At 49.5% G+C, this 24,569-nt stretch overlaps 3 protein-coding genes across 3 annotated transcripts; 2 read left to right on the forward strand and 1 right to left on the reverse strand.

Moving 5' to 3' along the window:
* The first annotated feature begins 467 nt into the window (after nt 1-467).
* ERP29 (endoplasmic reticulum protein 29) lies at nt 468-5,823 on the forward strand. Its single transcript, XM_049806409.1, has 3 exons — nt 468-693; nt 2,600-2,738; nt 3,925-5,823. Exons 1-3 carry the CDS (start codon nt 574-576, stop codon nt 4,425-4,427), a joined length of 762 nt encoding a protein of 253 aa, XP_049662366.1. The 5' UTR covers nt 468-573; the 3' UTR covers nt 4,428-5,823.
* A 770-nt stretch (nt 5,824-6,593) lies between these two features.
* TMEM116 (transmembrane protein 116) lies at nt 6,594-19,632 on the forward strand. Its single transcript, XM_049806407.1, has 11 exons — nt 6,594-6,707; nt 7,051-7,097; nt 7,235-7,298; nt 11,151-11,282; nt 15,268-15,372; nt 16,919-16,968; nt 17,394-17,477; nt 17,560-17,698; nt 18,177-18,321; nt 18,436-18,509; nt 19,057-19,632. The coding sequence occupies exons 1-11, from the start codon at nt 6,660-6,662 to the stop codon at nt 19,255-19,257; spliced, it is 1,089 nt and encodes a 362-aa protein (XP_049662364.1). The 5' UTR covers nt 6,594-6,659; the 3' UTR covers nt 19,258-19,632.
* A 132-nt stretch (nt 19,633-19,764) lies between these two features.
* LOC126041116 (disintegrin and metalloproteinase domain-containing protein 20-like) lies at nt 19,765-22,979 on the reverse strand. Its single transcript, XM_049806396.1, has one exon. The coding sequence runs from the start codon at nt 22,977-22,979 to the stop codon at nt 20,265-20,267; it is 2,715 nt and encodes a 904-aa protein (XP_049662353.1). The 3' UTR covers nt 19,765-20,264.
* Nucleotides 22,980-24,569: the final 1,590 nt, after the last annotated feature.

Genomic DNA, 24,569 nt, shown 5'->3' on the forward strand with positions numbered 1-24,569 from the left:
TTGCACTTCATCCTGGCTCTCAGTTACAAGGAAAGTAAGGGCTGGCAGTGCATGAGATATCTCAACTAGAAACACACAAAAGTGTGCTTGAGAGGGCTGCGGCACTGCTATGGCAGTGGTCGTGCTGCCGGGCTTGTTGCTGTGTATGTATAGACATACTCCTCTCGCTGCTGATCTCCGCTTGGCCGTAGCGCTGCAGGCTGTCCTGCAAGGCCAGATGCTCCGTTCTGCCCTTTCGCCTGCCTTCACTTTTTCCGAATTTGCTGCTGCGAGGTGCCGCCTGGTCTGTCTTTTTCTGGCAGCACCACCACCGCGCGCTGCCCCCCCCCCCGAGGGAAGGGGCTGTCCGTGCGCCCTGCCCGTTCCACCCGCGGCGTGGAAGCGGCACCGCGTCAGATCAGCGCTCCTGGTCCGAGGATCGGGCCCGCCGCACCGCCGCGGCCTCTGCCCCGTCCCTGGAGCGTTGCCCCGGCTCCCCCTTGGGCCCCGGGGCGGGGCGAGCCCCCGGCGGCGGCGGCCGGCGCTCCGCGCGGTCACGTGGCCCCGGCAGCCCCGCTCCCTCCGCGCTCCGCCATGGCTGCGGCGGCCGCCGCCGGCTCCCTGCTCCTGTGCCTGCTCGGCCTGGCGCTGCCCGGCGGCAGCGCGCTGCACACCAAGGGCTCCGTGCCCCTCGACGCCATCACCTTCTACAAGGTACGGCCCGCCCGGCGGGCGCTACCGGGTCTGGCAGAGCGCTGGGGACGGGGGAGGGAGGTGGCGGGGGGGGGGTGGGGAGGCAGGCAGGCAGCCGGCCGTCCCGGAGCGCGGCGGCCATGTGCACCGCCGCGAATGCCACAGCAGTAGGCGGGCAGCCTCGGAGGGCTGGGAAGGCGGTGTGGGAGGCCGGGGGTGCCCAGCGGGCCGCGAACGCGGGCCGCCCGTCCCCGTCCCGTCCCCCCCACACACCGCCACCGGCGCGGGGCAGCGCTCGGGGCTCGCGGAATGGCCGAGGCGGCGGGCCCGCCGCGCCGCAGCCAATAGGAGAGCGGCAGCCGCGGCGGCCAGCCAATCGGTGCGGTCCAAGTGGAGCCGTGCCGCCGGGGGCTCCCAGGGCAGCGCTGCGGCCGGGGGCACGGGGGGCCCGGCTCGGCTCGGCTCGGCCGGCGGAACCGGCGGGGCGAAGTCCGGCTGCCGCCGCGGCTCCTCGGCCCAGCGCCGGGCCGGCTCCCCGCGCCCCCGGGGGTCAGGGAGCAGAAGAGCTGCTGTCGGCTGGCTCCTACTCTGCCCGTGCCGGTGACCGAGGGCAGGACCGTGCAGGGGAGCGAGTCGGGGCCGTCGGCGCTCTGCTTGGGATGGTTTCACATCTTTTTGGTTCGTGAAACGGAAAGCAACAGGCTTCTGCCAGACTGAGGTCCTGCACAGGGCTTTTTTCTCCACTAAATCACTTTGAAATGAAGGTCTCCGCCGGGAATGTGGCAGGATTTAGGTTTCGGTAGCAACCAGTGCTGTGACAGGTGTCGCAGGCCCAGCTCGAGGCAGATGGTGAGATGCCTGTCGAAAGCGAATCATGGTACGGCAGGATTAAAGCGTGCACTGTAGCAGTATGAGCCGAAGAGACAAAAATCAGCTGAGCTGTTTGGAAATATGTGCCCTAAACAAACTGCTCAGGCTTGAGCGAATATGTCTTGCCACATGCCAGACCCCCCAGCTTGATTTTTCTGCCATGACAAACCATACAGCACTCGACAACCCTTAGGAGCTGTCAGCTGTTCTGCAACAAGAAGAATTTGAAGTAACGGGCAGAACACTGCAAGAGGGACTTTGAAAGACCAGCCGAAACATCAGAGCTGCAACACAGTAAACGAAGTGATCGGCAGGCCCAGGACTGAAGACTTTTGTTAACTGTTGCAACCAGCTGTTACATCAGTGCCCAGCAGTGCTTGCAGTGCACTTTGTAGGTGGGGACCTGTGTTGCAATCTGACCCTGTTGACTAGAAAAAAGGTTTTGCAAGGTCTTGTCCTGGAGGAAGAAAAAAAATCCTGAACTAGGTGACAGATTCCATTTCCAAGCTCATTTGAAAGGGACATCGTCCGAGCAGAGCAAAATTCAAAAGCAATGGCACAAGCGAAGAGGAATCAATTAAAACAGAAATTCTCTGTTTCCTGAACCAGTACAGCATCTCTGCTCCCTCCCCACGACTCCTGTCTTAGCTAAGAGCTGCAGTTCTCATGCTGGGATACTTGGGAATGACATTAGATTTGGCCTCTCTCTTAATGTCCCCCTGGAAATTGTTTAGCTGACTTCCTTCCAAGATGCTAATCAGATTTACAATAACCAGATTGTATATAATTAAAGGCATTATCAGATCCCACAAACCTACCACGTACCATCTGTATCATCTGGTGTAGGAATACGTACACCCAAAGCTCAGTCTTTCCTCCACGCTGCAGTGAGTCATTTTTGAAAGGCCTTAATTATAAAATTTCCATTCTCCCTCTGCATCTACTCATTGCACAGGAGAAGACAAGCTAAAGCAACCTTAGGTGACTTGTAGATTGCTCAAACCTGAAATGCTAAAGTTTTGTCTTTTTTTTTTTTTTCTTCTTCTTCTTGTTTTAGGTAATTCCAAAGCATAGATTTGTCCTTGTGAAGTTCGATACACAATATCCTTACGGTGAGAAACAAGATGAGTTTAAAAAGCTGGCAGAGAGCTCAGGCTCCAGTGAGGATCTTCTGGTGGCTGAAGTGGGGATATCAGGTGAGGAATTCCGGACAGATTAGTACAGTATGGGTTGGTGTGGAGGAAATAAACTTCACTGCAATTTCTGATGAAAACAGGCTCTGAAGTAATTCTGATAGGGAGAAATGAGATGGGCTGGCCCTGCCAGACCAAAGCACCTGCTGTGGCTGGTTGCTGAGCTCTGTCGCTGTGCCTCCCGCCACGAGTGTAGGAGTGCTGCTTATCTCCTTTCAGCTGGTTAATGAAGAAAGTCAGCCCACACTGCTAAACAGGATGCTGCCCTCCTCATTCGTAGCACTTTTTGTCTTTTGGTTGCTTTTTTTTCCTTTCTTTACCAAGAGAAACCTTTTTGTCCATTTCCAGGGAGGAGGCCTTACAAGAATCATGCTTTAGCCACAGGCCTGGTCAAACAAAGCATATGTAATATGATTAACTCATTGCAGCAAACCCTCCATTTATTGTTGGTGAAGCACAGAAAGTGGTTGTTGCGCTGTGGCTGGTGTAACTCGATGTTCTTGTAATTGGCTTTAAGAGAAAAGCAGTGAAGAGTGGATCACTGTCATGTTACTTGCTCTTGCTTTGTAGGTAGAATTAAGAATTTAAGCTTACAGGAATACAATCCCCACAAACTGGGAAGTTTCACCCACACTGACATTTCTAAACACACATGGATTTAGCTAAGTAGCATAGCTGAAATCTCTTAAGTTATGTTTTCTGTCCTCAAGAATAAATGCAATTTATGTCAGATGAGAAAACGTCTTGTAGCTTGGCGTGCTGTCAGAACTAAAACATGTAAGTGTACACTCTGCACATGGATGAAGAAAAAAAATCCACTTAACTGTAAAATCAAACAAAATCAATGGATAGAGCAAAACAAGGGGGAAAATGGCTATTAACGTCCCATAGCGAGGATGGGGTTTGTACGTAGCAGTCCTGCTGATGTCTTATGCTATCGCAGCCCCAGCAAAGCACCATTAGAATCTTGTATTTTGCTTTAGAGAACCTAATGATGGTTTGCCTTGCACAAATGATTTTCTGGGGTGTTTTTGTTTTGGTGTGTGGCATTTCCTGCCAAAGAGGTTATTGGGACATGTTGAAACTCTGGAAACAAATATTTATCAGTTTGTGTAGGAGATAATCCTGAATTAATTTTTTCTTTTGATTAACATACTGTGCTTTTCTGTGTTTCGTTTTCTTTTGACAGATTATGGTGATAAGCTGAACACGGAGCTGGGAGAAAAGTACAAGCTGGATAAGGAAAAGTTCCCTATTTTTTACTTGTTCCAGGATGGTGACTTTAACAATCCCTTACCTTACAGTGGCCAAATCAAGGCTGGGGCTATTCAGCGCTGGCTGAAGAGTAATGGCATCTATCTGGGGATGCCAGGCTGCCTGAAAGAGTACGACATGCTGGCCAGCAAGTTTGTGAGCGCCACTGAGAAATCAGAACGCCAGTCCCTCCTGAAAAAGGGGCAAGAAAGTTTAGAAAAAACAAAAGAAACCGAGAAGAAGTCAGCTGAGCAATACTTGAAAATTATGAGCAAGATACTGGAGCAAGGGGAAGAGTTTGCTGCTAATGAAGTTGTCCGAATCACAAAACTGATCGAGAAGAACAAAATGAGTGATGGAAAAAAGGAGGAGCTCCAGAAAAGCCTCAATATCCTTGCTTCTTTCCTGAAGAAGAATAATGAAAAAGATGAGCTCTAATATGTTGGAGAACTCTGTACAAGCTGTGAAACACTGTCAAGAGTCCTAACCAGTTCTCCTTATGCAAGCAAACTTCCCGCTGACTTCAAGAGAGCAGCAGATTTCCTTCTGGTATTTTCAGTTTAGAAGATCAAGAGGAAGACTTTCCTTAAAAACACAGTATTCTAAATGTTGGAAAAATCACCTTAAAGCAAGACACCAGTATTGTGTAATACTATTCAGTAACAGTGTTAAAGCAGACCAAAAAAAAGCACTAGAGATTGGCCTGAAGCACATTCCTGGTGGTTTTTACAGCTGTTCCCTGGCAAACAAATAACAAAATTCAGTCTCACATTCCATCTTACATGTTGTACAAGGTACAGATTGGGTGCCCCTCACATCCCCACCTTTCCCTGTTCTTAGTGTCCTTACGTTTTATGCTCTTTAATCTACCCCTCCTCCTACCTTTTGTTTTCCCAATAGGGGTCCTTCTCCAAGTCTTGGTCTCCTTGCCTGTTGTTGACTAAGAGACACGGAGTTTTCTTTTTCTGCCTTCTCCTTCAGTGGTTTCTGTTTCTGACTTGGGTATCAGCCAAATGCTGGCAGGCATAGTGAAGACAGGTTGTCCACATATCAGAACTTGCCCCTCATCTTCTGGCTAGAGTAGCCATCTCAGCAAACATTCTCCTGAAATCCTTTGTGGAATCCTGACAGAGCGAATGATTTGAGCTCTGAGCAAGGGCAGAGTCTCCTTGAGGTGCTATTACACTTAGTCTTGCCAGTTTGTGCAAAAATGTCTTTTTTTCAGAAGTAAGTTTGGATGAATTTTCTCATGGCTGAAGAGCACATGCAATGCCTGTGCATTTTGCCTGTCCTTCCCGTCCAAGCTTTATTTCCCAGGTTCAAAATAAGGGGATGGGGGTGAGACCAATAAGGACATGTGAAAGTCCCAAGCCATAGTTAACATGAACCAAATATTTTCTCCAGCCTCAAGTTCGGAAGCAATTGACACTGTCAAACTAAAGCTTCATCAGCGTTTGGTAGTTTTAAGTATTTGAGAATGAGGTAACAGGAAGCAGAAGTATTTGTGCCCTTAGAAGCCTCATCTATGTCATTTTAATGGAGATACCTGGCCCAGGGATCAGGTCAGTCCTCAAAACTTTATAGTGCATGTGCTGTTCACACTGTGTGGAATTCAGGTGGCTGGTAGAAGATGCTGTTCTCCTGATGAGGGCTATAGAGAGTTGAAAAGAGAAACACCTGAGTGTTTTACCTTAAGACTATGCTTTAAGCTAAGCAAAACTGATTTCTGTGGGAGCTTTGCTGCCTTTTGAATGCTGGAGTGGGTACAAGGAGCAGATATTGCTGCAAGATAAAATGTATTAGTAATGCTATAATAATAAAATTGTTCCAGTTACTAGCTGCTTCTTAAACTGCTTTCTAGAGAAACTGCCACTGATTTGTGTGGGCAGAGGGGAAGGCAAAGGCTGATCAGCCGGATGATGCCACCCACCTGGAAGCAAAAGGAATGTGCCGGAGACGAAGGGTTTACACGAAGCGGTGGGAGGGAGGGTGTCTTTCAGGTCCGCCGCCCTCTCTCCCTTGGGTGGGGAGGAGGAAGGACCCCAAGCAGGGCGGGCTTCGGGAAGGGTAATCTTGACGAAGTCTGTGTGAAAACGCTTCCCGCTTGGCTTCTGAGGAGGGAGCCGCTGCCTCCCTGCAGCCCAGGGAGCTGAAGACGAGGCGACAGAGCAGCGGCGGCGGCGGCCGCCACCTTCCCGCGCGCCCCCTCACAGGCGCCGCCACCCCGCGCGCTCCTTAAAGCAGCTTCCCGCCCCCGGCCGCTCGTGACGTCGCCAAGAGGCGGTGCCACGGAGGAGAGGGGGGGGGGGAAGTTCTGTGCCAACTTACTGTGTGGGGGAAGCTAAGCAGGGTCGCTTCGGGTCGGCTCCTGGAGGAGTGACCGGAGATGCGGCGGCCCGGGGGTCCCCCCTGAGCTCTCCTGCCAGGGCTGGGTCGGGCGGGGATGCGCGGAGGCGCGGGTCGCCGGCTCCCGGGACGCTAGCCCCGCTGTTCCCCCGGGGCTCCGGCCCCTCCTCAGCTCTTCTCTATCACCCAGCGCTCCCCGCAGCCGGCCCCGACAGCGGGGGCCGGGCGCGGGGAGGGCCGGGCGCGGGGTGGCCCCGGGGCGGAGCGCGGGCGGTGCCCGCGGCCCCGGGAGCGGTGCGGCGGCTGGCGACGCGGCGGGTACCCATGGCCCTCCCGGCTGAGGCGGCCCGGTTGGACGGGGGCTGGCAGGAGGTGAGCGAGCCCCGCCGGTACCGGGTCCCCCGGGGGAAGCCGCTGTCCCCATTCCCGGGACCCTGCCCCCGTCCCCACCGTGCGCGCCCCTTCTCCCCCATCCCCTCCTCCGCCTGCCCCGGCCGGCCCTTCCCCTGCCCCGCGTCCCTCTCCGTGCTCTGCCCGCTGCCCGCCGGGGCCGGCGGGCTGGGACCTGCCCCCGGCCTGAGTTCCCCCCCCCCCCGGCCCCCGACACCGCACCCCGGCCCCGGTCGGCGGTTCCCCGGTGCGTGGCTGCCCGCAGAGCGGTTGGCGTGTCTGTGGGGCCGTGTCGTGCTGAGCCGGGACCCGTCCTTCTCCCCAGGTCTACTCGGCTCTCCAGTGGATCCAGTTCACTATGGCCATGCTCAGGTACAACGCACTGCGAAACCCGCATTCCCGGGATGGAGTTCCTATTGCAATGACGCTTTTCTCCGGAAAAAAAGAGAAATCGCTTATCCCAGCGAGGCAGACGCGCTCCTGTTCCAACCTGTGCTTTGTTTTCTCAGTGTTATAGGTTCCAGCTCAATTATTGCCTATGCCATCTTTCAAAATGCAGTGCGGTCCCCCGAGGTAAGGTCTGAGCCTCCTTTTCTCTCCCTAAGTCGAGGTGTCGGTACCTTGCAGATGGGTCATGCGTGTAGCAAAGACCCCACCTGGGTCAGGTACTCTGCTAGGAGCAACTGCAGATCTCAGGCTTATGTGGTTAAACCCTGTTTAACAGCTGGGAGGCAAGGGACTTGCCAAGAATTTGGCCCTTCGTCTGTGATAGGAGTTGAAGGAATTAACCTTGAACTGTACCCATGCAGAGAGAAGCAGGTTCTTTAGCCCCGCACTTTCTGCTGCTCCAGGAAAGTCCTCAGGTCATTCCTGGGAACAGGGATTTGTTAGTGTGTCGTCCTCTGTGGGGCAAAATGCCTGGAAGGCTGAGGAGCTGCGTACAAAGCAGCTGAAGTGCAAATTGGCAATACCCCTGCAGGAAATGTATTTACAGATGTAAGACTTTGGGCATCCCTGAGTATTTTTTCCAGGCAGGTGAGCTATTAAAACTAATACAACTTGACGGTCCTGCAAAGTTCAGACAAAAAGAGGCCAGGCTGAAAAGCAGTTTGTTGTGTGGACTCCACAGCGGGGAAGATTCACCCTGGCCACATGCAGGAGCCACAAACGTTTTTAACGCTGAAGCAGTGGGACTCAGGTACAAACATCCCTTGGGGTGGGACTGTCCACACATGCACTGCAGATCGGACATGAATGCAGTGCCTGGCATGTCCCGAGTGCATCACACATGCAGGTCGTGTGTGCAGGGAACCACGTGTGTCTGGGATGTATCGGACAGGCTGAGCAGGTGGCTGGCACGTGCAATTAACCGCAGACTTCCATCCCAAGCCTGTCACGCTTTTGCTGTCCACACGCAGTCCATCTGTCTGTCCAGGACTTACCAGAGGCAGTGCACAGAGCTGATCTGTGTGAAGCTGGGGTTCGTTGTCCAGGATTTGCAGATGTCTGGCAGCCCAGTCTGTGGACCGCGCAGATAATAGGTTACTGCTAAGCTCAGTAGGACAGTAGAGCTGGGAGCTACGTTGCAACAAAGCTGTATTTGTACTTCCCTCATCTTCAATGTTCTTTGTACATCATGGGTTTGATCTGCAGCCCAGAGAACAGGACTTCCAGGGAATGCAGTGAGTTATCCCCAGAGAAGGAAGGCATGCAGTCAAGCTAACAACTGACACATCGTTGGATGAAGCAGGGTGGGGAGGAGAACATGAGTCCAGGTTTGCAGGGCAAATCTGCACCTCTTAAAACATGCAGGGTAGTCTAGCTCCCAGGCAGCCAGCCTCCTGGAAATGCTCTGCCCAGCACATTGAGAATGAGCTGCAGAGATCTCCATGCATTCCCAGCGAGGAATGAAGGCTGGGACTTCACCTTACTGCTGGGGTAGAAAACCTGCCTGAGCTTGTCCTGCACAAGGTGCATATCAAAGGCTCCCTATCCCACATCCCCTGCACCTGGAGAGTTCCAGATGTGGTTCTCTCCTGGGGTCCTCCACTCTGGTGTGGTACGGAGCTGGGTTTGGCAGTTGTCCCAGTGTGACTCAGCAGCCTCGGCCCGTTTGCTTCCATGGCTAGAAGGCTGCGTTACTCGGGAGCCCTTGTGCTATTAGTCATATGATGTGACAGTGGCTTGGGAGCTGCACTCTAGCTGCTTGTGAGCCACACATGGCTCCTGGTCACAGATGGACCCTTCCTGCTCGAGGGAGTCCAGATGTTTCTTCTCAGATTATTTCTGCAGATCCAGATAGGAGGGACAGATACCAGCTGGAATGACTTGTCTGCATGAGGTTTCCAGGCTCTTGTTCTGCTGCCAGGGGAGATCTGTTGCTGGTGTTTCAAAAGTGGCAAAATCTTCAGTAACTTCCCCATTGCCTTGTCCCCATGTTTATGGTCTTATGTGAAAATTTGTAAACAAAGGGGGTGGAAGAGATCCATATCAAAGCTTGCCACAAACAGCTTATTCCTTGAGTCATGAGGCTCCAGAGTAAAATGTTTAAAAATAAACAGCTCTGGAGGCTGGGAGGAGAACAATGTTATAAACACTTCCCCTCCTGCCCCCAGCCTAAGAAATCAAATATTGCATTCTTGAAGCTTGTTTTCTGTCTCTATGGGGTCAATAAAACTCTTCAGCCTGAGCTAAATCATTCAGAAGAGATGATGGCAAGCAACAAACAAAGAATTTCCTCTGTCATGTCAACAGGTTCTGTGCAGGCAGATGTCCCTGGGCAATGGCCAGACAGAGCTAAATCAACTTGTATGCTCTAGCCTGGCAGCTGATCTGAATCATTACGTCTTTACATTCCCTTCCTCTATTTTATAAATACCATTTGTTTTTTTTCTTTTCCCTTTTGCAAGGAAGAACCATGCTGCCTTTCACTTACCACTATGTCACCTACTTTATTTAGGTCTGTGTGAAAATAGCTCCTCAACCAAACAGTGGTGGCTCGCTCCAAGGACACTTCTTGTTAGAGAAAGGGGTCACCTATTTGACTGCAGAAGTTGCTTCTCGGTTATTCTAGAGCTGCTTGGGTTTAACCCACTGTGCTCACAAACTGGATGGTGTCCCCAGCCTGTCATGCATATAACTGCCTGCTGGGGCTTCAGTTCTGCACCAGCAAGGAAAAGCCTGGTTAAAAAAGACAGTCATAAACACAATGATGTACAAACTAGCTCCAGATATTTAGTTAGCAACAGCAGTTTGATTTAACGGGTTGTTGGGTTGGGTGGCACAAATACAGAACTGGAGAGACAAGAATGTTTGAGGAGACAAATCCTGCAGAAGGTAGAGGACCTGCCATGCTGCCGCGTGGCAATGCGGTGATCAGGAAGATGTAAGGCAGCTCTCCCTCAAACTATGCCATAAGGACAGATCTGGTTTGATCAGATCTACCTTACCACTTATCAATCTTACCAAGCTCTTACTCGTTGCTCACGGAAACAAGACTGAAACAAGGGATAGCACAATGCGATGGGTGGCAAACATTTACTTAAAGGACAACATTGAGGCAAATCTCTCCAAAAGCTCAGTTCCATGAAAAAAATCTTAAAATCAAGGTCTCATGAAATGTTTCCATGTTGTGTTTAGCATTATAATTTCCTGTAGGGAAAGAAAAAATAAAAGTCATCATTTTCTTTCCAGGATGTTGAAAATTAGGTACCAAAGACTGCAATTAAGATCTAGATAATTAGGCTGCTTTTCCAGAGTGTCTGCTCTCCCACTAACAACAAAAATGTTGGCCAGAATTTTGCACAAATGTTTTCCTACAGTGTTTACAGTCCTTTTGGCCGGTACATGCAAACTGGAAATGGGCTGGAAACTGCCATTAGAGACGCGACTCTGTTCCAGCAAGATGCAGTCTGCAGCAGAGAGACTAGCGGCTCTCATAGTGAAAATTAATCTGGCATGTAATATAGATTCAGATTTAGTCACCAAATTAAATGACATGAAACACGTAGGAAAAATGTCTGTTTCAAGTTATTTCAGACCTGAAGAAGGGTTTGTGTTTACTAAAAGTTTGATTTCTCTTTCAGTTGATTTAACAAATAACATCCCTTCTCCCTGCCAACCTGTCCCATTCTGCAAAATTGTCATGTTCTGGACCTTTGAGATATTTTCTGTAAGAGTTAATGCTGCTCTTGGATCCTGGGGCATTGCTAGTGGCAGAAAGGGTGATTAGAGTGGGGTATCTACATTGAAACAGCTCCTGAGAGCAAGAATCAGCATGGGTTTTGTGTGCAAGGAGACCTGCCCTGCCAGAAGAGCTGGAGGACAAAAGCATATTTAGATGACAGGCTAAAACTGCTGCTGTAGGTGGTCGTGGGAGTGTTGTGACCATCACTCAGACCTGCTGACCAACTTCACTTTTCCCAGGTTCGTCCACTTTTCTACCTGAGCGTCTCTGACCTATTTCTGGGCATGTGCTGGCTTGCTGGGGCGCTTCTCTATAGCACACCAACCTCCAAGCAGGATCTCATCTGCTACAACCTGCAAGCAACAGGACAAGTGAGTAGCCTTGACCTCACCATTCATGCTGTTACTGTGCACCCTTTGCCATGATTAGCCTCGCTGGTGATCAGAGCGTGATCGTGAGGGACTGCTTCTAGACAGGCTTTGGCAGAGACTCCCCGTGTGGACTTGACTTACCTCTTCTCCTTGTGTGTAAAACATAATGATGCTCAGTTTTAGGTGCATCTGGTTTGTGAGAGGCAATGAGGAAGGCAAAGAGAGCATGGGATTTTGTGGTTGCTGCGTTTGGGTTGCTTGTGTAAAGTGAGTAGATGGGTCTTAATCTCTTTCCTGTTGGGCCCGTGCCAACAATGGTCTCTGTGCCTCTCACACAGCAGCTTTTCTATTCCTCTTCATGCTTCCTTCATCCTGGGCAGGAACAGACATATTCTGCGATTCGCTTAAGCTGAGACTTACAACATTACTCATATAAACATCCCTGCTCTTGCTGACCTGGCCCTATCCTCTCTCAAACAATCCCAAGGATGCTCAGGAGCTGCTCTGTCAGCGCAAGCTCAGTCCCGTGCCCCAGCAATTTGGCTGCTTTCCAGCTGATTTTGTGTGCTGGAGACTAATTGGAGTGGAGTGAGTGAAATACCATTTTCCTGACAGTTTGCTTTTGTCTCACCAAGTTCCCATTTCAGCATTAGGCTTTGCAAATCACTGCTCTCAAAAAACTCTGCAGGATACAGCTAAGCTTGGGCCAGAGCAGTGGTTCACAAGCGGTGATCTCTGGTCTTAAGTTTCCTTTTAAAGGACCCACAAAAACGTGGCTGGGAAGAGCAAGTGGCTGTCAGGAGCCTTGATGTGTGTTGTGTGGGCTCCAGCAGCTCCCTGGGAGCATGGTGGTACCCACAGATGGGAACTGAAACGTCCTCGCTGGGCGGCAGCATCTGAAGCTGGAAAAACTCTCTATGTACTGTGGAGAGGGCAGGAAAGCAGCTGCCTGTGTGGTGTGCAAGTGTTCATGCTGTTGTGCATCTGGGGATGGGTGCCTGCATCCCAGGGTTGTTTCAACAGCTGTTTTTGTGGGTAAAACCATAATACTCATGATGGTGAGAGCAGCTGTTCCACTCCTGTCTTATCTCTGGTTTCTCTAGCTCCCCTGTGCCACTGTGGAAACACCGCAGTATGTTCACTTCAAGAGAGGAAAGAGTGGGGTGTGGGTAACTTGGCCACTTGGGAATGATGCAGAACAATATCAAAGGTGTTTTATAGATGATGGTACAGGGGAAAATGAGAAGAGCTTGGGAGAGGCTTTTCAGAGCCAGAAGGTGGAAGGAGCAAGTGGGGCTGAGGGTGTTTCTAAGCTTTTCCCTTGCAGCTTTGCCTGGGGGACAGCTCTTAATGCTGGTGTGACCTTTTATGGCCTGGAGAAGAGAGGTTTCACTGCTAGAGAAGTAGGTTGGATATAGACAATGCACCATCATTTCTCGGCAGAGATACTGAGAGCATGCTATGCTCCCCTCCATTTCTGGCTCTTTTCTACCCTCGCTTTTCCAGCCTGTGGCCATGCTTCTCAGGGACACCAGCAAGGGATGGGGGCAAGGTGGAAGCATTATTTTCACACTGGGAAAGGTAACGTGGGTAGGCAGAGCTGGCCTTGGGTGAGTCCTTGCAGGACTTGCCTTTGCCTCAGCCCCACGGCAAACAGTCAGGGTGCTGTGGTGGGGTGTGCAGGGTACCTGCCACATCCCGACCACAGCCATAGAGTCACCGGGCTTCTCTCCTGCATGCCACCAGCAGACCACTCCCAGCAGGAGGACTACCAGGGTGGCAGAGCCAGCTTGCATCTGGCAAGAGCTGTTGCTGCTGTTTGCTCTGGAAGAAATTAAAACAAACGGAGCACTTGCCATAGCAACCGTGCCTGCATGGTGCATGTGACACAGTGCAGGACACCTCCTTACTAAACACCCCAGCAATGCCCTTGTGTGGTGGGAACACCTTGTGCGTAAGTAGGAGCCAGTAACAGGTTTAACTAGCAGCTTCTGCAGAGCATAAGTGATCTGTAACCAAATGAAATGAGTAAATGTCTCCTGGCCCCATTCTGCCCGTGCTGACCGGAAAAGTCTCCCAAGTGTTGCATTCCTGGGTGTCTCATAAACACATGTGGCTTCTTTGCACGGAAACACCTGAATGTGAAATGCACTGAACAACAAGGGTGAGGACGGGCTCAGGACTGCTCAGCAGTGGTGTTTGCACATGGCAGCCCTTGGAGAGACTCACTCCACAGTCCATGTGATGTGGTTGTCTCAAGGGATTGCCTTAGGAGCAGGACAGTACTTTGCCTTATTCAGCCTGTTTACCATCACTTTTATCACCAAGGGCTGACATTGCAGTGGATGGAACTCCTCTAACATCCATACTGTGTCATAAAGGATGAGAGTGCTTTGTTTCTTGGACTTTCCCTGTTTCAGCCCTAGACTTTTGGTTGATGTTAAATGTAAATACTGCTCCCTTCGGCTGTTCCTTGACTTTGTTCTTTCCTCCTCCCTGCCTTGCCTTTGCATTACAATAATAAAGTCCAGAATAGAGATTGTGGTTATAATTGCACAATTCTCCCACTTTCTTCCAGTTCAGTTCCAGTGGCCTAATAATGTCCTGGCAGGCTCTGCTTACGCTGGTGAGAACAATGGGGAGCCACAGAAGTGTTATAATGAGGGATTCTCATGTCTTCCAGCCCCTGCTTTATCTCCACATGGCAAGCACTGCAGGGCTGTCCACAGCCCCAAAGCTGGGGCTCAAGAGAGCAGAATTCCCTTCGCTTTCTGCTAGCAACTTCACAAGTGGCTTTTCGTTCCCTCTTCCAAAAAAGAAGGCAGTGCTGACATTTTGTGAGCCTTTCTAAGGCATTTTGAAGTGCAAGAGAGCAATCTTTGTGGACTGTTTTGATGACCTTCCCTGGAAGTAATTGAAGAAGGGCAACAAATGCTCATTAAACCTTGTCTAATGAGCTGGAAAGTCACCGTAATGTTCCTGCTGCAATGTAGCAGCCCCTTGGACTCAGGCTCTTCAGAATCAGCCAAGAGCATTTGCAACCTCAGTGAAGGAGGCCAAGTTTATTTAGTGACTACTTTCCTGGACTTAGGTGATACCAGGTCGGCAAACCTGTGCTCCTTGCCTCTTTGGCAAAGGATAGCAAATCCACAGAAAAAATCACTTGTACAGCCCTTCCTCTTTGCCACTGAAGCATGTGTTTCCTGTAGCAAACCCAGCATATATATAGTATGATTAAGCAGCACCGTTTATACTTGACTGCCTTGGAGCAACCATGGATTCAGAAAGAAATGCAAGAAAGATTTGATTTTTTTTTACAGGAGATGTTAGATATTTGGTCTCACCTTAAGCTGGAATCAAGGGCTGGGAAATTCCATGGGAAACAGTGTTCTGTATCTTTTCTTTCCTCTTTTTTTCTGTGGAGAGAAAAGGGCTCTTGGGATATTATCTCAGGCTTAGTGCAGATATTCTCTGCCCTCACTTTCCTCTTTAAATATACTATTGTTTTCTGTTTCTGTGAATTCACTGTGTAGTGAGCTCATTATGTGAGAAGCAAATCTAAAAGTCCCACATCTGTGTTGTTTCCTAATGGATGTAGCAGCATGGAGAGGGTTCAAGTGCCTTTGAATCCTTTGTTGCCAGGATTTGGGCCAAAAAAATGAGCTAAGTCACAAAGATTTTTATTTTTAAGACAGCCCTGCTGTCATTAGTTCTCCTGCCCCCTTTTTGAGGCCAAAGCAAAGCTGTCTTTGTACAGTCTAAGGTGGGAATCCCTCCTCTACCTGGCTTTTCCCAGCTGGCGTCCCACTGCAACCCGGTAGACGTGAGCACAGGGGCTGTGCCGGGACCTTCACCTTTGGCAGTCCACTATGCTGTTTAGCATCCTGCCTCTGGCCCATGGGCTTTGGGTTCATCAGCAATGAACTAAAAGTGCTATGGGAACTATTATTATAGGACTGAAATACTGTCTGTTTGTATTTCTCAGATATTCTACGTGGCGTCTTTTCTATACACTGTCAACTATACCTGGCATCTGTACGTGGACCTAAAGATGAAATACAATCAGAACCTTCTCAGGATGTCCCCCCAGGTGAGTAGGACTGATGTGCAACAACTGTAGGGTACCAAGGTCTAACTGTGGGCTTGTGGTGGGGTTTAGGAGGTGCATACATTACAGTATATCTCACCACAAGGACTTTGAAGGCCCTTCTGCCCCACGGCTGTATGAATTCATGCACCTTGCCCACTGAGATCAGCAGAGTTACTGCTGGGTCTGCTGTAGCATCTCAGTGGAAGATTGGGCTTGCAAGACTAAAGCAGACAAAGGGCAATGGAAGTGTACATCTCAGAGCAGAGAAAGCTCAGGACTGGGTATTGTTGAAGTTCTTCCACAGTTAGAAGAACAGTGGTTTGCACCAGCTGAGTAACTGGTTTGTTGCTGTCACTGCCTTCTGCCAGTGCACAGCAGCAGGGACAGGAAAGCAGGGGGTGCCTGGACAGCCTGGAACTGAGAACTGACAATTTCTGTCCTTCCCAGGTGTCATACAGCGTTGGAGAGCATCAGTAAGTATTGTAAGAATTTGAGATAGGAGGTGTGACGGAAGTGAGCTAGTGATAAAAGGAGCAGTTGGCTCTGTGAACAGTGGCCAGTCCTCACTTCATCATCGCTGGCCTTTACAACAGCCCTCTGGAGAACCGGTATAATCGCTGGGAACCAAGGAACAAGGACATAGTACTCAGAAAAATACTCTCTGCCTTGCAGGCTAAACAAACACTTCACATACCACATGACCAAAATCTCTCCTTGAAGTTGTTTCATTCCTCACACCTTGCTAAACAGTGAGGCACTGCCATCGCTGTAACCAGTGTGTTGCTCCTGACGCATTGCTGCAAGACAACAGATTCCTTATGCAGCTCTTCCCATTGAACCCATCAGCCCCATTTCCTTACATAGTCTTTCTCTTCCCCAGAGATTTGCTGGGCACAGCAAACTTTGTATCCCATATATTTCATGTGTTGGTTTGGGAGCTGCAGGCTGGGCAGATCAGTCTATATTTCAATTGCTCTTGTCCATAGGGTTTGGATCCACTTGTAGGACTGGTTTCCTTCTTGCTGGACCCCCATTCAAAACACAGCACCTATCGTAAGTTCCCCAGCACTACAGCTCTGCCTACACTGTATTGTCATAGCTGTTGTGTGGATGCCAGCTGCCAAAGTACATTTCTTGGTGAGCACATAGCAAGACACTCCAAATTGCCTGCATTTCTTCACAGGACATAAAGCCTCTGAGGAACAGTGCCAGGTTAAGTGAATAATCAGTACAAAAAATGAGTAATTTACACCAGAGAGCTCTTCAAGTGTCTGCTCTTGTCCAGTTCCAAGTTCCCTTCTCAAATACTCTAGTCTTGAAGGGGAACAAGGCAGTAAGAATCCGTTGTTTCTGTTGCAAATCAGGACAGGCTGAACTTGGCGGTGTTGATTCAGTGCAAAGTGGAAACAAACATTTGTGCTTAGTCTGGGGATTAATCAGCATTCGAAGAACCCTCAGCTGCTGAAGTGCTCCCTGGGAGCTGGTTCCTGTGAATCAGTGGCTGTACGGAAACAATCATTTAATTAAGCTCTTTTGGACTTTGCAGGTTGTAGATTATGTGAGTTGCATTGGCCGAATAGCAACGATCTCATCTAGGTAAGATTTGATTCTCTCTGGAATAATGGTGTGGTTTTCATAAACTGTAGTGTGCGGATCTCTGCTTCCTTCTAACTTTGAAGCAAGTTTTACTAAAACTTGTAAAGCTTATCGGTAACAGCAGAGTGACCTAACAAACTCAGAGTAAGAGGTTTTGGATATAAGGGCCTTTCTCCAAGTTAGTTATAACTATATTAACTATATGTAGTTTTTCAGAAAGTGCTCCCTTTACCTATGTATTGCCAGCATGAATGAAAGTGCAGAAGTTAGTAAAGCTGGTAAAATACTCTTCCAGAGCAGTGTCAATAAAAACAATTTTTAAGTCCTTTATAGTGACAGGAGAAAAACCAAGCAGTGTTTGGTTGGGGATGGGAGCAGTGCAATGCTATAACTAGTAACTGTGCTGTTGTCCTTTCTTCTCTTAGCCTGATCCCTTTCCTTCTCATGGTGCCTGTGTTTTGCCTGGGCAACAGCAGTAATTGCTACCAGAACTTCAGCCAGAAGCATGGGTAAGCTTCACGCATCTTCTGAGACAGCCCCACTGCTTATGAGTCACAGCAGGAGCTCAGGCTCTTCCCTTTCTCCCCACAGATGTCTCTTGATGCACACAGAAATAGCCATGCCCACCAACGAGCCGCAAACCCTGAGTGGCTCCGTTTGCCGTGCAATGCATTTCTATGGCATTGGGGTCTTCCTTGTTTCCTTTCTGATCAGCTTCATAGCCATTCTGGTAAGAAACATAGTCCTTGCACACAGGTCATCAGTGTGAGAAGATTTTCCCCTTTTCATCTTTACATCTTTGCTTGGATGGTACCAGAGGCCAGGCAACATCAGGGGAAGAACTGTGTGGTTCTGCTTCCCTTTTGGAAGGGGCGCTAGGGGAGAGAAAAATATCATTGTGCCAGCATATAAAACCATCTGGGGTCCTGTGTTCTGTCAACCCATCCCAAAAAGGATTTACTAGGTAGAGAAGGCTCAGAGCATGACAGCAGAGATCACCTACCGCATGCATCAACAAAAGCCCAAATCAATTCAGAGTCTTCAGTTCAGAAAAGGTCACATACAAAGCAACTGCTCTCCCCCGAGGAGCACACTGTTACTTGGAAAGGTTTGATAAATTGAAACAGGATACTCTGTCCTAGATGAACAAGCCAGATCAGAGCATGTGCACAAAGTACAAACAATGACGTATGCCTGTTCTTTTTTAGGTTATACTCAGTCAAGCCCGAGGTTTGTACAAAAGGTTTGTAAACTCCACAGGATTCCTGGGGGATCAGCAGTGGGCCATGATTAAGATGGTAGAACAACGAGTGGTTTTTTACCCCATCGCATTCTTCTGCTGCTGGGCCCCAGGTTAGCAGAGAGCTGAGTTACTCTCACAATATTCCCCTAGGACATAGCGCCTGGCAATGAAACTCAGAAGAGGTGGGGTTGAAGCAATACCCTCTTGTCCATCCCTTTTCACAGCTGTCCTCCTGGGAATACTGAAGCTGACTGTTTCAACAAACAGCAAAATCTACATGGCTCTTTTAATTCTACAGGTAAATGTCTTCCTCTGCAACCTCCTATGTTTTGCCTTCTCTGCTTGAACAGGCCTATTAGTGTTTGCCTGCTTCTAGTCTCTGCTGGAAAAAGTATGCTTCTAGCCACAAAGATCACTGCTGTATGAGCCTAAGTCTGATTTATGCCTTTGGTTGGCAAAGATCTTTGCTAGTTGTTTTCTGTTTTTCACAGGCTTGAAAAGGTCTCAGTAACCAAAATCACAGCATCATGGAAACTGTAGAAAATAGGAGTAGAGGGGATCCCCAGAAATCAGTTAGGTTTTTTTCCTTTCCATGAAAGTCTCCAAATGCAATTCCTCCACAACACTTGTCCAGCTCCTTGCTGTGCCCAAGGCAGCATTTACCAAAGGTTATTAAAGTAACCACAAGATTCCTATATCACATGGGGATGCAGATAGATAAAATCATGCTGGAAGTGGGAGGCTTGGCATAACGTGCCAGCTTTGACAGCCTGGTAAGGAGCTGCAGAGTGCTGTGCAATGCTGGCTGACAAGAGACCCCTGATCTCCCCTGTGGTCTCTCCCAGGCTCTGACAGCAGCTTCCCAGGGGCTTCTGAACTGCATCGTGTACGGCTGGACACAGCACGTCTTCCTCTCTCTCAAGCGCAACGCCTGCCGGGACGTTGACACTCAGACTCCTCTCTTGCGCTCCCAGAAGAAGTTCTATGCCAGCACACTCCCTGCCAGCACACCAGATGCAGAGGGGTCCACGTCCACCCTGCTCTGATGACTCCCTGTGTCAAAGGAGAACAGGCAGTGTCCTAACAAGGACTCGTCGTGTTTTAGCAATATCCGCCAGACCTGGTATCGGGCTGTCTGCTGCGAACTGTCTTGCCAGCAGCAAAGTTAGCTGTAGTGCTGGAGGAGCCTAAGCAGATCTGTCAGCGACAGACACTTCAGTGAAGATAGTTATTTATTTTACAGATTTGTATGGACTATAAAGGGATTCTTTAAACATGGTAAATTTTTAGTACAGACTTTCTTCTTATGGAAATATCTCTAGAAATGCAGCAAGTGGTATATAACAGCTCAGAGGTCTGGTACAGGTCCTTTGAAGGTAGGTGGTCAAAGGATGTTTTACTTCTCTAAGTATTTGCCATTACAAATTAACAGTAAAGCAAAGGTGAATATTTTTCAATCTCTGACTTTTAATTCACTGTAAAAATAAGAACATGTATCATACTAATAGCCAACTGCAAGGAATGAAAAATTGCAAAGTAGCATAAAAAAATCAGCGCTCACTTCCATGCCTTGACCTTTTGCACATTTCCCTTCTGTTCTTCATGCCAACTCCTGCTCAGCTACAATACTCAGAAAAATAAGCTTCTTCAACCTGGTGGAGCATCTCTCATGAACGAGGTGAGCAGGGCTTCGCATGAATCTGTCTATAATCTTTTAGATGCTCAAGTGAATTATTTACTAAATTCCCACTGTTCTATAGAAAATAAAACAGCTCTTTAGCTGTATTGAAAACAACTCTCTAACTTTTACACACTGTTTTCTAACAGCTTCACTTTTTGGATCCAACCCAATTTTATTTACATAGTAGGTAATACAAGAAGAGGAAATACTCGTTTTGTGTAGTTAACTTTCATACAGTTTACAGTTACATTGTGTAAATTACTTTGTGGAAAATCTCCTGGGACTAGCAGTCCAGCTTCAGGGGTGTACCCACAGGGCCTCTAGTCCTTTCCAAACCTCAGCTGGTGGGTTTCCCACTGCTTTCATGTTTTTTTAAACATCTTCTTCTTCCATACTCTGCTCGTCATCTGCAGGAGTCTCACTTCTCTCTGTGGCTAAACTTGTACTGAAAAACGCAGTTATTGCTGTTCTGTATTTGGTTACAGCAATGAGGAGAGCAATCAGAACAAGGGCAATGGGAACTGTGATCCCAGATACTGTCCCAAACACTTTATTTTGGACAACGTCCACCATGGACATCATGAGAGGCGGTGGAGGGCCGCTGTCCACACTCCCTCCCAGGCCATGGAATTGGCAGTCCGGAGGAGCCCAGCCAGCTTCGCAGTGGCAGTGTTCCAGGTTGTTGCAAACCCCTTTCCCCCCACACAAAATCTTCCCGTCACACTTCGTCCTGACCGTGGCATCTGTGCATGTCTTGTTAATACAGATCTTTTTTGGCCCACATCTGGTGCCATCAAGCCCTCCTCCGATATCAGGTGTATCGATGCTGGCATGGTAGGCTGTGCCCCAGCACCAATCCTCAGGGCCGGGCATCTGAATGATGGTTTCAGACCCCTCCAGAACGGGTATCCTCTTCACATTGACACACTGCAGCCTTCCGCACAGAGCATTTTGGGGTTTACATCCTACAAAACCAACTTTGGTCCCATCGCCACCACAGTTGCCAAACCGATCCCCTTTCATGTTCTGCTTTTTGAAGCAACTTTCTGGAGCACCCCGAGCTTCTTTCCCAAAGACTTTTCTGCACAGGTTGTCATAGGTCACACATTTCCCATGGTAGCAGTAGCTGTCATCACTGCATGGCGTCCCATCGTGCATGTGCAAATCCTCCGGGCACCACTCAGAAGTCCCATTGCAATATTCAGGCAAGTCACACTCGTCTGCCTCTGACCTGCACTTGTGTCCTGCAGCACGAAAGCGGCATTTCTGACAGCATTGCCCAATGGAGCAGACGGCCCCTGGCTTCAGCCTGCAGTTTTGGTGACAGCAGGGATTGCCCTGGCAGTCCTGCAGCCCACCACAGTCACACTGCTCTCCCTCATCGATCACCTTATTGCCACAATGTTTAAAATGGAAGAGTCGGTGGGGCTCTGGGATGTTGCACAAGCAGTCACCATGCCCTCTACTGATCAGGTCTAAGTAGCTTTGCCTGCTGCAGTTGCTGAAAGCCTTGGCGCCATCGAGCGAGTCTCCCGTCATGTAGCACTTGGTGGCTTCTCCACACACACACTCCTTTTTATCATGCTCCATCCCCAGGTTGTGACCCAGCTCATGAGTAAAAATAATTGAAAAGGTTATGAAATCTCTCCGTATATGTGATACAATGCCTGATTGATAACCAGGGTGGCAGATGCTACCTACATAGGCCAGCCCAACAATTAGTCCGAAGTCCATGTATGTAAATAAATGTGCAATGTCATATTCCATCCTCTGAGAAAGATCCCTATTTCCCCAGTCATTAAAATTTTTAAGAACTTCTTCTATATCCTGGCTGTACCTGATGAAGTTGCTACGTGTCCAGATCTCCAGCCCGATCAGGCAGATGCGAAGCTTCAGAGGATAGTAGTATGTTTCGGATAAATTGATTGTATCTGTAACCAGAAGGATCACAGAGGTCTCATTTCTTCCTTGGAATGAAAACAGATAGTGGTCCACCACGACAAATATCTCAACATACATGGTATTCTTCAGTCTCTCAGAGAAGTCACACTTTCCTAAGGCTGTTTTAGCTCCCATCCCACCCAGTTGGTTTTGGATCACCTCATCCATCAATCCACACATCAAAGGCTTGCTCTGGGTCTTCTCTCGCCGATAGAGAAGGTGCTGGAAGGTGAGGGACCCCGGCACAGGTTCGATGCCATAGCTCAAGTTCCCAATTTCCAGCTGCCCCCTCAGACCCAAGCAGGTGCTCAGCGTGACGAGAGAGCCAGGGCTGCCCTCCACATAGCCCAGGTAGTAGCACTCCTCAGGGACATGGGGCTGTTCCACCACTCTTGTCCCCCTGGGGCTGTATGTGATGACTGGCAGGTTTTTCACCAGAAGTCCTCTCTTCTGCATGAGGTGGATGATGCGGTTGTCCCCCTCCACCCTGAGGACGTAGGACACTTCTTCCTCCACAGCTTTTCCCACCCTGGGGGCCAGTTTCCTTGGCCGGACTATCTCATGGACAGCATAGCCCGGCGGTGGATGATGGCTGCCTGCCCCAGGGAGGAGAGATGCCACCAACACTGCGCAGACCCCCAGCCTGAGGAGCAGGGCTTTCCCCCATCCGCCATGATGTGCCTGGAGCCATCTCATCACAAACGCCTTCAAAATGGCAGTAATATGCCTCGAGGAGAGTCCTGCCAACCCTCGCACAGACATCTTAACCCTCTCTCCTTTGAGGCACTCAGGCAGTGGCCATGCCAGAGTTATTCCCTCAGGGCTGGCACAGGACCCGACGAAGGACCGTACCACCCTGCTGCCCTGAGGGGTGGCTGTTCCCCTCAGTGCCCCTTGAGAAGGTTCTGGAAGCACTGCCACCCCTCCCAGCCACCATGCTGCCAGCTGGCTGCGACATGAGGCCAGGGTGGAGTGAGGCCGTGACGCAGGGGCCATGGGTGCTCTTGTGAGGTGACAGGGATGAAGGGCACCCACTCCTTCTGTGTTTCCCTCACTGGGGCACTGTGGGATGGCCATTGCACCCAGGGAGATGCGGTTGACCTTCAGAGCCGCTCCCCTGCCGCTCAGTGAGATCTGGGGAGCCATGTGTCCTCACCACCCTCTCCTCCTCCCCAAGGCGGAGTCCAGGCCCTAAGATTGCCTGTGGATTGTGAATTTGAGAATTAACCACAATAACACTCCTCACAGCAAATTAACAAATGTTGATGCCCCTTGGCTACTGCCTCGTCTCCTTTGCCAGTTTGTAAACTAGTGTGCTCCAGATATTTTTCTTAATCACACACCTCTATCAGTAAAAATATTCTGAGTAAGCACCCCCAATATATGCATATTTATTTATTTATAAATCATATGCCTGTACTTCCAATGTTCTAATATTTTCTTTGGAGACCCTTACTGTAAACACCACCTGCAGGGCATTGGTCAGTGGTTACCCCCACACGCCTGACCTGTGCCTGTCAGATGTCAAGGCACAGCTTTTTATACACAGAAAAACACATTTCATACAATCCTATGCTAACCGCCAGCTGCACATGAGCACCTGCAGGTAGCAATATCTGCAGCTCTGAATTTATCATTAACCAGGTCTGCCTGGAGGTGAGCAATAGCCCATTCCAGTGGGGTAAATGCCCTTTTCGAGGATGAAGTGCTCCTGCTCCCCAGCATTTATCTGCTTCTTTGGGAAGTGCTGAAATGTTTGGGGTTTTTTTCTTTTTTTTTTTTGCACTATCCTTGTTCTGCTTCCATGCTGCTCCTGCACCCGCTGCTTCCAGCTTGTGCAGACACCTCTGCAGCAGCCTGGCTTTTTTGTCAGCTCAGCCTGGCAGGGATCGGATGCTGCTGACAGTTTCTTTACCTGCTCAAAGCCTTCCTGCAAGCTCCTGTCCAAATGATCCTGCCAGCTTTGTACTTTGCACAGAGGCCAGCGACGTGAGCAGTAATGAATTTTTTTCCCCTCTTCTTTCCCTATTTCCTTTCAGATATATTCCACATCTTCTTCTCCTGTAGTCAAGACTCAGAGCCCTTTCTTCCCTCCTCTTGTCTCCCGCTTAACATCACCTGATGTTTTCAGCAGCTCGTGTTTGTTCCTGGGCTCCAGTGCTGCAGAGGAGGTGCTCAGGTATGCCTGGGATAGGCTTGAAGGTGGGCACTCTGCCTGGGACCCCAGTTCCGGAGGAGGCAGCTATAGGGTGTGGAGACAAGAGTCCTATACAGTGGTGTGGACAGTTTTAACCCCTTCCTATGAGCCGTAGTGGAATTTCTTTGCTCAGAGGGAAGAGCAGGTGTCCTTTGGGAACTGCATGTTTAGTGGAGAGGGGGACTCGCTGCTGCAGACCCCCATGCTCTGGGCTGAGACACAACTGTTGCTCTTGCCTTGCAGCAGGCTCTGCCTCAGCCACCCCAGGATCCTCCTTGCTCAGCCTGTGTCTATCAGTGTAAACCAGCAGGCAGATTTTAAACTAACCTGAGTGCCCCTGTCATTTTTGTCAATAACTTTTTTTTCTCCTATGGCATGAAGTCAAGCAAAACAACTTCATTTTGCTATTCTACAGAATAAAAACTAGGTCTCCTAACTCTACACTTGCATCTAGATCAGTTTTAAATGAGTCCACCACAGCTGGAGTCTGAATCTAGCAACTGACTGAGTCCAGCTTTCCACTGCTGCCACATGAAGTC

The sequence above is a fragment of the Accipiter gentilis genome, chromosome 7 (assembly GCF_929443795.1).
Source record: "Accipiter gentilis chromosome 7, bAccGen1.1, whole genome shotgun sequence".
In the NCBI taxonomy this organism is placed as follows: Eukaryota; Metazoa; Chordata; class Aves; order Accipitriformes; family Accipitridae; genus Astur; species Astur gentilis.